Source organism: Habropoda laboriosa, unplaced genomic scaffold (assembly GCF_001263275.1).
Source record: "Habropoda laboriosa isolate 0110345459 unplaced genomic scaffold, ASM126327v1 scaffold469, whole genome shotgun sequence".
NCBI lineage: Eukaryota > Metazoa > Arthropoda > Insecta > Hymenoptera > Apidae > Habropoda > Habropoda laboriosa.
Window position 1 is genome coordinate 609,330 of NW_017100616.1, and position 11,780 is coordinate 621,109.

General features: G+C 38.0%; 1 protein-coding gene across 1 annotated transcript; it reads right to left on the reverse strand.

Annotated features, from left to right (window-relative positions):
- Window positions 1-1,995: 1,995 nt before the first annotated feature.
- Window positions 1,996-6,780, reverse strand: LOC108576734 (zinc finger MIZ domain-containing protein 1). Its single transcript, XM_017939792.1, has 9 exons — window positions 6,505-6,780; window positions 5,814-6,137; window positions 4,895-5,534; window positions 4,261-4,607; window positions 3,944-4,129; window positions 3,711-3,853; window positions 3,128-3,617; window positions 2,802-3,035; window positions 1,996-2,709 (listed from the first exon to the last, which is right to left on the reverse strand). Exons 1-9 carry the CDS (start codon window positions 6,592-6,594, stop codon window positions 2,572-2,574), a joined length of 2,592 nt encoding a protein of 863 aa, XP_017795281.1. The 5' UTR covers window positions 6,595-6,780; the 3' UTR covers window positions 1,996-2,571.
- Window positions 6,781-11,780: the final 5,000 nt, after the last annotated feature.

The following is an 11,780-nucleotide window of genomic DNA, read 5'->3' on the forward strand; positions in this document are numbered from 1 at the left end:
TTAGTATCCTTATTTCCTCCTGACAAAAATTTTACTTGGTAATTTATATATGTACCTTCTTCACAAAAATTAATAATTTTGCACTATTTTACCAGATATTTATAAAGCTCTACAACTTGTAAACCAAGACCGTGTATCATGTATTTTAGGATATTATTAAGTAGGTATAGGTAGACATTGCCTATATACAATTGCAACAACGTTGCATATGCCTACTTTCTGGCAATCCTAAGTAAAGCTTACAATTTGAATAAACTTTTTTTTTTGATAATTATGTCTTTAATAAGTAAGTAATAATTCTATTAGAAATAACAGTGCAGTGTTTGAACTGTTATTATCTTGCATCCATTTACATATTACATTTTCTAGATTTAAAGTATTCTCATACAACGCCTGTATGTTTTGGTTCTGAGAAATAATTAAGATAATTATTTTACTATTATAACTGGCCAATAAGTATCTGCCACTTTTCTTATATTATTAATCTATTTATCATATATACAGGTAATATACAATAATCTCGCTTAATATAAGTAATATTATTATCCTATTTTCAATAATGTTATAATAGTTATATGAATAGAAACTTGACCGCATCTAATTCTTCAATGTGCGCTATTGTTGCACACTGGAATATAAATACATTTTTATATAAAATTTGTATAATCTACATGAATCACTTTAAGTATATCTTCTCTTTTAATCACAAAAGATATAAATGTAATAACTACTACGCAAGCAGGGGGCCATGGGCGGTGTCACTCTGGCAGTAGTATCATACAAATAATTCTAAATCTGAATTTTCGTTAAACGAGAAATCAGTTTTTTGAGAATTTGTGTGCTAGCTGTTTTATAGAATTTATTTTCTCATACAGATTTTAAGCAAAAATAAATTTTTTCAATATGTTTGATCTTATGTAATTCGTCATTTGTTTTTTTTTTTGTTTTTTTCTTTATAAACTCAGGTCGATTATTTTAATTGTTTTAATGTTGTAAAGTTCTTTAAACTTTTAATGAAAATAATAATTAAAATAACGAAGTTTGTTTTATGAATGTAATTACTAATATAAATTATGTACATCAAATATGTGAAAATAAACCCTATATGTGTAAATAGTTTTGATGTATCTTCAGAGGTTCTTTATTATTACAAAAAAAATTGTTATTTTCATTAATCATATAATTGAAATCTTGATTCCTGTATATTTATTATATTAGTTCAACAATGAGAATAACGTTTATAATGTATACATTTGTGCATAAATAAAAATTATTTACTTACAAATCAAAAAAACTTATAAAAACATAAATATTTCTGGCTTACATGTTCTTTCAAAATCTCAGGAGATACACCACATCAAATATAGTTTCCAGTGTGAAGCCCGATATGCCCTCGATTCTTTTTCATCTGTTGTCACTAATCATCTAAAGGAAAGGAACACTATATGCGCTATATCCATCAATAAGCAGGGTAATTCACAACAGATGAACGACTTATCTATTTTTCTTGATTAAAACTTATTTACAAAAGTTACTGTACAATTGTAGTTCTGTTGTGATGTAGGTCCATCATAGCCTTGAATGCGAGTAGACCGGTTTTGAGGTAAAGATCGTATTGCAGGGAGAACTTCGTAGTGAAGTCTGTGAAATAGCACAGCACATTTTGTCAAGCAAATATTCCAAAATCATAAATTCGTGAAGAATTGTTTACATTGCAATGTTGCATTGTAATGCACGTGGATAGTTTTTTAAAATCATTCCAATGTTGTGCTGACGTTGGACTCAAAAGCCCATATTTTCAATATAAAATTTTATAAATGTGCTATACGATTTTGTAAAATCCATCAATGAAAAGTTATCGATTTATTACACCAAACATAATATTAGTAACTCTATTCTACGGCATGTTCCTTGAATATTGTCCATGTAAAAACTTATTTCGGAATGAAAAAATGGATAAATGGCAACGTGTATAAAATGTATGTAAATTTCCCGATCGTATTGCACATTTATCGTATCAAACAAACATTTTTCCATAGTATTAATCTATATGTAAAACCTTTCGTGGAAAACATTACTCTACTTTCGGTATTAAAAAATTCGATTACCATTTTTTTTTTAACACAATTAATATAATTGTGGTATATTCGCGGTGATCAGTTCTGGAACATATGCCCGGCACAATGTTTATACAACGCGTTTCTGTTGGAAATGAAAATTCCCAATGTCAAAGGACTAAACATAATCCGTGCAATAACATCTTTACAAACAAGCACTACTACGTGGTGCTTTGTTCCGCCTATTAATTAAAAGTCATCGTCTTTAAATCTAATAATATGCCCTAACTTCGTCAATAGGAATATTATAATTAGAGCTAAGATTTTTTGTACCATTGAATTAGGTGAAAGCACCCAACAGTGACCCCAATACGTTCTTGAAATCGCTCACTACAATTATTTTCGCGTGTTTAGAAATATATTTGTAGTAAGGTGCAAACCTGCCGATATCGTTTTCTTTCTTAATGTCAGGGTCGCAATTTGATTATTTTTCTTACGAGACGCCCTTTAACTTTTATTCAAAAAGTGCTAGTATGTCGTCGCTCGATGAGGGGTTACCACTGCTAGCGCCGCTGCTGGGAGGGGTATTCAGATCTGGTGGATCTAAATATGAAAGTAATTCCATTGGATCCACAACGTTATCCGGCAAAAGCTATAACATAACGCAAATAAAAAAAATTTAATATCGTACGAATATTTGAATGTATCACAAAATATTGAGAAATATAATAAAATAATAATTACATTCAACGCTTCTTGGCCTGTACCCTCGCCATCTATTACCGCAGCCGGGTCAAAATTTAAGTCCGATGGTATATCTGTAGTATCGTTATTTATGTTTGTATTCGTACTACCAGATGTGTTATGGTTTCCTGTAGATTCCTGAGACGCAGGAGGAACGCTAGGTGGACCACTATTTCCACCACCTGGTGTATGAGGTGTATGAGGAGTGTGAGGTGTGTGTGGTGTATGGGGCATCTGCAATAGATACGATCGAAATATTTAGTCATTGATGCACAAAAGTGTTACATGTAATTACGAAGCCCAATAATTCTGAGCTGCAGATATACCTGATCGTTAAGTGACTTCTCCATAGCATTCAGAGGATCTAAAGAGTTCACCGATTCGTTTAAATGTGAAAGAGGACCTGCTCCATTAGTGTAATCATTATTAGTATTCGTATTTGTTCCAGAATTAATGTCAAAAGATCCTCCCGACGAATTCCGATGATTAATATTATTGTTTCCGTACGTAGACGGTGTATTATTCATCATAGAGCCGCTTACGATGCTGCTCATGTCAGGCGGTATGTATGGGCTCATTGCCTGATTCATATCCCAATTATTCATGGTGGGCATATTCATACTTCCAGGTGACATTGCCTTTGTCATTCTCTTGCAGTCGCTTTCTTCCTCGGACTTTATACCAGTTAAGTTTTTCGCTGGTTTCCAATTTGCCATCGAGTCTATCGTGACTTCCTCTACTTCTGCAGTGTTTAGAGTGTTCAAAATGCCCCACATGTATTGATCAACCTCTAAACCTTCCAATTGTGCAGGTTTCCTATAAACAATACGTACAAAAATGGTTTTAAATCTATAAAAGCAAAACACTGTGTTTTATAATTTAAATAAAAGTTACTAGAAAATTACTTACGTGCATACAGGACATCTCCAAGATCCTCGTTCACAATTTAGCTGTAGGTATGACTCCAAATCGAAGCATTGAATGTGTTTACAATCGTGTCCCCTAGCTGGCAGTGTAATACGTTTAAAAGTAATAGGACATTTTAAGGATACCTGAAAGAATAAGAATTTTTCAAGGTAAAAACTCGTTTCGAGGTTACAGATGTAAAATATTTTCGAAACGTGCCATTGATGAACATTTACCTTAAGTGCTGTTTGTTCTACGACATCTTTCTCCGACTGTATGCCGTTATTTGAAATAGTATTATTGAAGTTTCGTTTGATTTTTGTTATACAATGTTCCGCTGTAAGTAGCCTTTTACGTAACAATCCATGAAGTACGCTTCGTACGCTTGGTCGGTGAACTAATTGAAGCACGAACAAATGGGACTGTAAAGAACGAAAAAAATTCAGGTATTTCTCTAGACGTGATTAAAAATCTAAGGAAGTATAGCATCATTAAATCTGAATGATCGTAAAACCAAACAAAAAAAAAAAACAAAAAAAAACAAAAAACTTACACAACAACATGCCGATACAGTAATTTGTATCGTGTTCCTTCCCGGTTGACAAACGTCCTTCAGGTATAAGGGCTTGTGAGACGTTTTATTCTCACCACGATCGATAACCAACGGCGTAGCGTTTACAGAGACTTGCACGCTCGCTGGCCAATTCGTATTCATTTGCCTGTCCTCATGGTGGAAACACTTGAGTTGCAGTTCCAAGTCGGACCGCCACATCAACGTTTGATGCACCGTAGATTTCAGTTGGAATACGTGGTTGCTTACAGCCAGATTATGTTCTAAGCGGAAGGGTGGAAGAATGATGCCATCCCTCACAGGGAATGTTAATCTCAACTCATCGTCCTCTGCGCATGACAAAAATCAAACACTCTTTGTTAAAAAAGAAAGAAAAGAAAAAAGAAAAAAAAAGTTCTATCGTAATTACTAACACGAACAAACTTATAAAACCAATCTTTAAATAAACATGGTCTAATCTCCTCGATATAAATACAATACGCTATTTAAAAAAATACTAAATTTCCATAATTATAAAAATCTGTAGCAAGTTCGTTTCTGTTATAGATACACAGCCAGTGGGGGGGTATATATAAAACGTGTATAAGTTGATCGAGATATTTTCGATTGAACTTACTCTGAATGTTAACCGGCGACTTCATCTCGTTGAAATTAGGCTTGATATCCGGATTCGGGCTAATGTAAGGAGGCATGCTGGTGGCCGGGGTCAACGGCGGTGTCGGATTACCGGGGATAGGACTGTGTTGGTAACTCAGGCTTGCCGCACCCGTCGTTCTCATCGACGCGACATCCTGTTGGTACTGGCTGGTTGCAGCACCGGCTGCACCATACGAGGATGCGCCACCAGCGTATCCTGAGTTCGGTTGGTGGCCAACGAACTGATTACCAACCGTGGTAGGTCCCATGCTAACCGGTATACCATTGCTACCGTAATATTGGTTGCTCGCCGCCTGACTGGCGGTATTGTACGAGGGCGCAGTTTGCCTCATATTGCTGCCCCGTATCATCGAGTTAGGCCCAAAGCCAGCAGCCGACGGATTCATAGTCTGCATAGGCTGATACTGAGGTTGAAAGGTCGGCCTCGCTGCTGCGGGGTAATTGGTCGGATACTGCGACGTCGTCATTCCGTTGAAGCTTGGCTGCATCGCAGCTGGATTAGGACCTGCGTAAGGTCCCTGCTGCCTTTTTTGCGCCATATGCATCGCGGGGTTCGGATAAGGCGCTAATCTCCTTGGATAGCCTTGGTGAGGTTGAGCCTGAAAAATGATCAACAACGTGAGAGTTTTCGGAATTATAAACAGGAACATATACCTTTCTACCCTCCTTTTCATCCTGTTAACCCTTTGACAATGAAATGATATCGAACATACTGTCACATTGTGTATATATGTATGTATATAGCAACTGTTTCAGAAAATCACAGCGGCTCTAGTTTTCCATGAAAGTGAGCCGTAGTCAAAGGGTTAAAATTGACGATGTGAAACTAATATAAGAGAGGGGGAAAAAAAAGGAGTTAGAAAAGTGAATTCACATACCTGCATGCTCATCTTGTTCAGCTGCATGTTGTTAGGTCCCATCATATTGTTCATGCCCATATTACCCATGTTACTCATGGAGCTCATGGGCGTCATTCCGTTCATACTACTCATGCCGTTCATACCTCCCATCGACATAGGATTCATCGAGTTCATGCCATTCATACTGTTCATCGAATTCATGGAATTCATAGAGTGCATCGGGCTCATCGTGCCCATGCTATTGAAGTTACTCATCCCGACTGGCCCCATTCCGGCCATTGGTCCTCTTTGGGCGTACCCTGCGTTATACGTTTGGTGGGGTATTCCATGTTGGCTCTGCATCTATCGTCAACAAATAGAACGATGTTTTAAAACATCTCCTTACTTAAAACAAACTGAAAGTTCAAACTGAAGCGGAGAAAAAATAAAAGAGAAACCAAAGATAAGATCTTTTTGCTCTATAACCCTCTAAGTCCGGAGTAGAGACTCCACCACAGAGTCCCATACACATTTCCATGCATTCCAAACGAGTAGTTAAACCTTCCACAATCCAAAGTATAAAGTAGACAATTTCAACCGTTGAAAGAAAATTCAAAGACAAGTTTATAAAAACATCTCGGGACTTAGAGGGTTGATAAAAATTCGTTAGAATGTGCGGGAATCCCCACTCGGACTTAAAGACTGAAGTTAAGGTGAACAGATATGATACCTGATTGAATTGCGAGGGGATGTCTTGGCGGTCCTGCATGGCCACCACGCTAGCAGTGGCGGTGGCCGTAGCGGTGGCAGCTGCCACCATCGCCGCGGCACTAAATGTCGAACCACCACCCCCGTTCTGGGGTGGCACCGTGCTATGATAGCCGGATGATAACACGGGCTGCACCCCAACGCCGATCGCCGCCGTTGTTGATGGTGTTTCTGAAGCTAACTTGGATGAAAAGTACAATCGCGTGTCACGCGGTATTGTCGAGTTAACGAAAATCGGGGCGCTGTAAAAAAGAAAAGATCGACGTTGAAAATGGAGAATCTTCTAACATTCGTGATCATTCCATGCGTTTCTTTTTTTATCTCTGGTTTTTGTAGAATATACAGAAGCGGCGATAAAAGAGTAATATAGATATCTGTTTGTAGGTCAGATTCCTGTTCGAACTGTTTCGTACGAATAATCGATTCTATCGTAACATTCTCTATTTTTCCGTGGCACAGCAATAATATATGTCAGTTATTCGTGATCGTTGAATTATTTGAGAAGGTCGTCAACTTAAATCATGTATCGCCTGGCCACTGGCCCACCGATTTTCAAGTATCAATATGTATATCCACGTTCAACCATCAAAATCATTTCTCACTCGCAATTAACTTGATTAATTCAAATTCACGAAATTGAAATGATATCTGAAAAGCACGATTCCTTCGAATAATCGCAGAAATGCAAAAAGTGCGTCATTACCAAGCTATGTTACAATCTTCGATAGAGCTACTATCTTTGCTCGCTTAAACCAGCGAGTAAAACTCTTATCACCTCCGTAAAAAAAAAAAAAAGAAAAGAAAAGAAATAAGAACGAACAAAACAAGAAGGAAGAAAAAAAGGCTCAAAGAATAATGACCAACAACCAACAAACGAACAACAAGGTAAGAGAACAAAGGCGACAAGAGAGTTCACAAAGGGAAAATCAAATAAAAATCTGGTCTATTTTTTTCCCAACACCCTCTCTCTAATTCTCTCCTCTAAAATCGATTTACCTGCCGATGCCGCTCCACTGGAGCCTTTTCTCATCTTACCAGGCACAGAATTACATTTAAGATATAGGAAGGAAGTCGGAGAAGAGGCTTTGTCGTTGCCCTTCTCTATCGATACGTTCCAAAGCCTTCACGGAACATTGTTCGTTCTCTTTCGAGTAGCCTTCGTCGTTCTCGTTTCTGTCCCCGTTCGAAGCGCGCATACCCCAAAAGATCGAAAGACAGACCGAACCCTGCGCCGCACCGTTCATATTCCCAGCTGGCCAAGGCCCCTATTGGTTTTCTGTGGGAAATGCACGTGCTCGCTATTCACACACTGCTGCTCCTGCTGCTCTCCTGCGCTTATAATACCGTTCTGCTACAAACATCGCTTCGCCGGTGCAATCGTGGCCCCGGGAACCGACGCGCTTTACACGATCATTTTCGACTCTTGTCCCGATATATACCTGGACGTGAAAAAGTCCCGATTTCCTATCGCCAATCTGCCCAACCTCTTTGTGGCAAATGGAAATATCACGGTTCGAGAGAAAGATCGACAGAAGAGAGCTTGTACTCACGATTTTGTTTCACTAGAATCGTCGATAGACTCTGTTTTGTCCTGATTCCATTCCGGCTCGATTGCCTTTTTTTTTTTTTACGGATGATTGTATTAATGACGATAATTTTATAATTCGGATTAATATTTCCACCGAATCTTTAAATTTGATGGAAAAAACGTAAGGGCTTTCCCATTTTACAAATTTTTCTTATTTTTTTTTTTTTAAGATTATTATGTCGTCACTATAGAATTTCCTTGGATTTTCATTAAAATATTACTAAGTTATGACCTTAATATGTTCTCGGTAATCCGTTTTTTAATTTATCAGTTTTATATTACAAGGGAAGTGATAGTTTGTATTGTACGGTCGTATTATCTCCCAGAGGTGCAATCGATGTTTTATCAAAAGGATAGTAAGAGTTCTAAATGTGCTTTCAAGTCGCGCTACAAAGACGAGGAAGTTGTACCGCGGCTATTTAGTGGATCGTGTGCTATTGTAAAGAAATTTTACTTGGAATAGCGACGATACCCAAGGGAAAATTACTCGTAGACGTGAAAGAAGTCATGAACAAGGGTATATGATGACCATTGTTCTGCATAATGTTCGAAACTCGGGGAACCACGTGAAAGAGTGCACCGTGTGTATCGTAGCGTATCCTTCGTGATATCGCGTTACCACGTGCACGCCAAGAGTCTTGCGCGTGCTCGTGGAAATTCTGTAAAACGGCTGGGGGATTTCTGCGCAAAAGCAGAACCATCGATGCCCTTTAATTTTATCGCTTAAAGAATTCCAATCTTTTCAGTCGGCTACGAGTTTAAACAGATAGATTTTTCTTCTTCCCGCACCTTTTTTTAAACATCGCTGATACGTAACCACTGGAATTTTTCTTTTTTCGTATTCGTGATTTCCGTTTCAGCTAAATATTTTTTTACGCGCGAAATTGTATGTAAATTTAGTTTTTAATTTAATTCGAAATTGCATATATTGGAATTGTTTGTATTAATTTTTCGAATTAGAAAGAAAGAAGGTAATTTCTTTATGGAAAGATCTGTAACATCTTGTGTTTTGGTAGCACAACCTATCGTTTATTCATTACAGACCTTGAATAGACCTAACCTAACCTCGATAGAGAATCGCTTATAGAGTGAACAATCGGTCGATTTGATAAGATACCAATTTATAGACATTTGCTTTTTACTTCTCCGTTATAAGATAACGATTTCACCTCTTAGCATATAGAACAGCTATGAATTAGTAATTGAAAATTGACGGTATAATATCTATTATTTATTTTTTTCAATTACTCGTTGAAACGAAATACGATTTTATTATTCACCGCATTGCGACTCGTGAAAACAACCTTTAGCTCTATTCAACTTTGATGTAAGCTCGTAAATATCTTAAAATGGCGATTAAGGATACGTTTGAATAGTTAAAAAATTGTTTATACTTTCGTACATAAATTAAAAAAAAAAAAATCTTCAAGTTCCGAAATCGGTAAAAAATCACTAGAAACAAAAGAAATCAATGTGATTCGTTGTCGCGTGGAAAAGAACCGTTACGATCAACAAACGAAAGGATAGTCCTCGCGATTCGTAGAAGTAGAATAAAAAAAAAACAACAAAAGTTATAAAAATCTCGTTAATCATTTGCTAAATAATTTTTTTCCAGCTCACTTGACCCTAGTGGTTTTCAAAGTCAACGGAAGAGGGGCGCCACCTCTCGTCGCTGAAACGAAAGAGAGCCTTCTCCCTGCGTGCGGTGTCCTCGAGACGCGATTATGGCGCATCGAACAAAAACAAATTTCGAATAATAGCCTCTCGGTCGAATTCAATACGTCAACGGTAGGAGGAACACGTCCACCCATACTCTCGTATATACATATATACATACATTATACATACGTGATGGTATATAGGGTGTTCATAAACGGACACATTCGAGGACTGTTGAAACCGTTATTAGGAAGTCTTTTAACATACTACGCGAACTAATTACATCGAGTCGTATCATCTTGATATACAGATATTCTCGTAAAATGTCGCATTGTTAAAAACATCGTAAAGAACAAATTGCTTTTTCAACCTTCTTACTTTTGTGTTTGTTTAAAAGCTATTGCAGAAATATTAGAGATTCTTTGCTATAATTTCACGGTGAATCGTACTCTACGAGCTATGATCCAAATCTTTCCACGAGTTACAGCATACTGTTACTGAACGTGGTTCAACACACCAGTGTAAATAGATGGCGGAACACGTAGTCGATTATAATTAACACTGCTGCAGAATCGATACCGCGAAACAGCCAAACGAATTTCTTAAAAAGCGCATCTTCGCGTGTAAACAAATGAAAAAAGCTACAATTGAACACAGACGATAACCATGAATAATACAATTCTTCGTCCCTTTCATTTCTTCAAAATCATCTGGTGGTTATTGTCTCGTATTAGATTTCCGAGACACCCTGTACATATGTATACACGTAACGTACTTACGTCCAGGGAGCATTTCGAAGGTGACGTCATCCGAGTCTCACCCCCTTTAAATACGTGCTGAATGCAACTTCGGGAGAAAAAGGAGGGAGGAGAACGAGCAAGAGGGAGAGACAGTGAAAGGGTAGGCGAGAAAAAGACGGAGGGCGAAAAGAGAGGGAGAGATCCCCGTCGTCGAACCTATGGCGTTTTCCCTTCGACGCTCTCTGTTCTCCCTTATCCTCACCGTATATATTCCTTCTCCCCTTCTGTCTTCCCCTCTGAACGGTAACCGGGGGCGGGTTGGGGTCCCTCTATAAAGCCCGCAACGGGTTTCTATTCTCGGATGTCAATATTTCGTCAACTAGAGCCCACTCGGCACGCAACAAAAGCCCCAGCATACAGCTTGTGCGGCTGGCGTGAGAGAAAGGAAGGAAGAAAGACCCGTCAGAGCGTCCGTGATTCGTTAGATGGCGTGTTTAGAAGAGGATGCAGCATGGCGAGAACGAGGCGTTCATGGGTGCGAATGCGACGCCTAGCGGGAAGCTGAATACGAAGCGCATTAAATCGCCGTTTATTTAACACGCCCTGACACACAATTTGAATTTCCCGCCAGAAAGAAGGTTCCACCGATTTACAACCGTATCTTTCTCCTTTCAAAGTAATGGTTTTTTCAATCGTTTTTTGTGAATAGTTTTTTTTTAACGTTGTTTTGTTGGATTCTTTAAGAGAGAAAAAAACGTATGGCGACGGTATCCAAGATCCTTGAGTGTATAAGAATCTAGCAATGGGTGGTACACACACCGAGTGTCCTTAATATAGCGTAGTTTAAGAAAATGTACCTGTAAGTGGGTCAATGCCGCTTTCAGATATGCAGAAGCAGATTCTGAAAGACGAACGAAAGACACTGCGCAAGAAAATATAAAAATAATAAAAAATATAATAGTATATTCTAATTTCAAATATCAATTAAACACAAAATCGATGACTTTATAGCACGTTATGTGACAAATGTACATCGTCAAGAAATCGTTATGTATTTTTAAATAATTTTTTTTATGTTATTTCGCTGTAGAGTAAAAACCATCCTTTCGAAACGCGTTCGCATATTCATGGGGACTAGCCCAAAGGTTGTTTCCCCATTTACAGAAACCGAGGAGGCGACTAATGCTGGCGATGCGTGTCGAGGTGGAGGCGAATAATATCGAGCGAGGAATCCTTGTACGAGATAAAATG

What these genes read in the sequence shown, in the direction of transcription:
- LOC108576734 (XM_017939792.1), bottom strand. Translation starts at nt 6,594, where the DNA reads ATGGTGGCAGCTGCCACCGCTACGGCCACCGCCACTGCTAGCGTGGTG. An exon ending in TGAACAAGATGAGCATGCAG is followed by an intron (nt 5,535 to 5,813) that starts GTATGTGAATTC and finishes ATCATTTTTCAG; the next exon opens with GCTCAACCTCACCAAGGCTA. An exon ending in AGAAGTCACTTAACGATCAG is followed by an intron (nt 3,036 to 3,127) that starts GTATATCTGCAG and finishes TATCTATTGCAG; the next exon opens with ATGCCCCATACACCACACAC.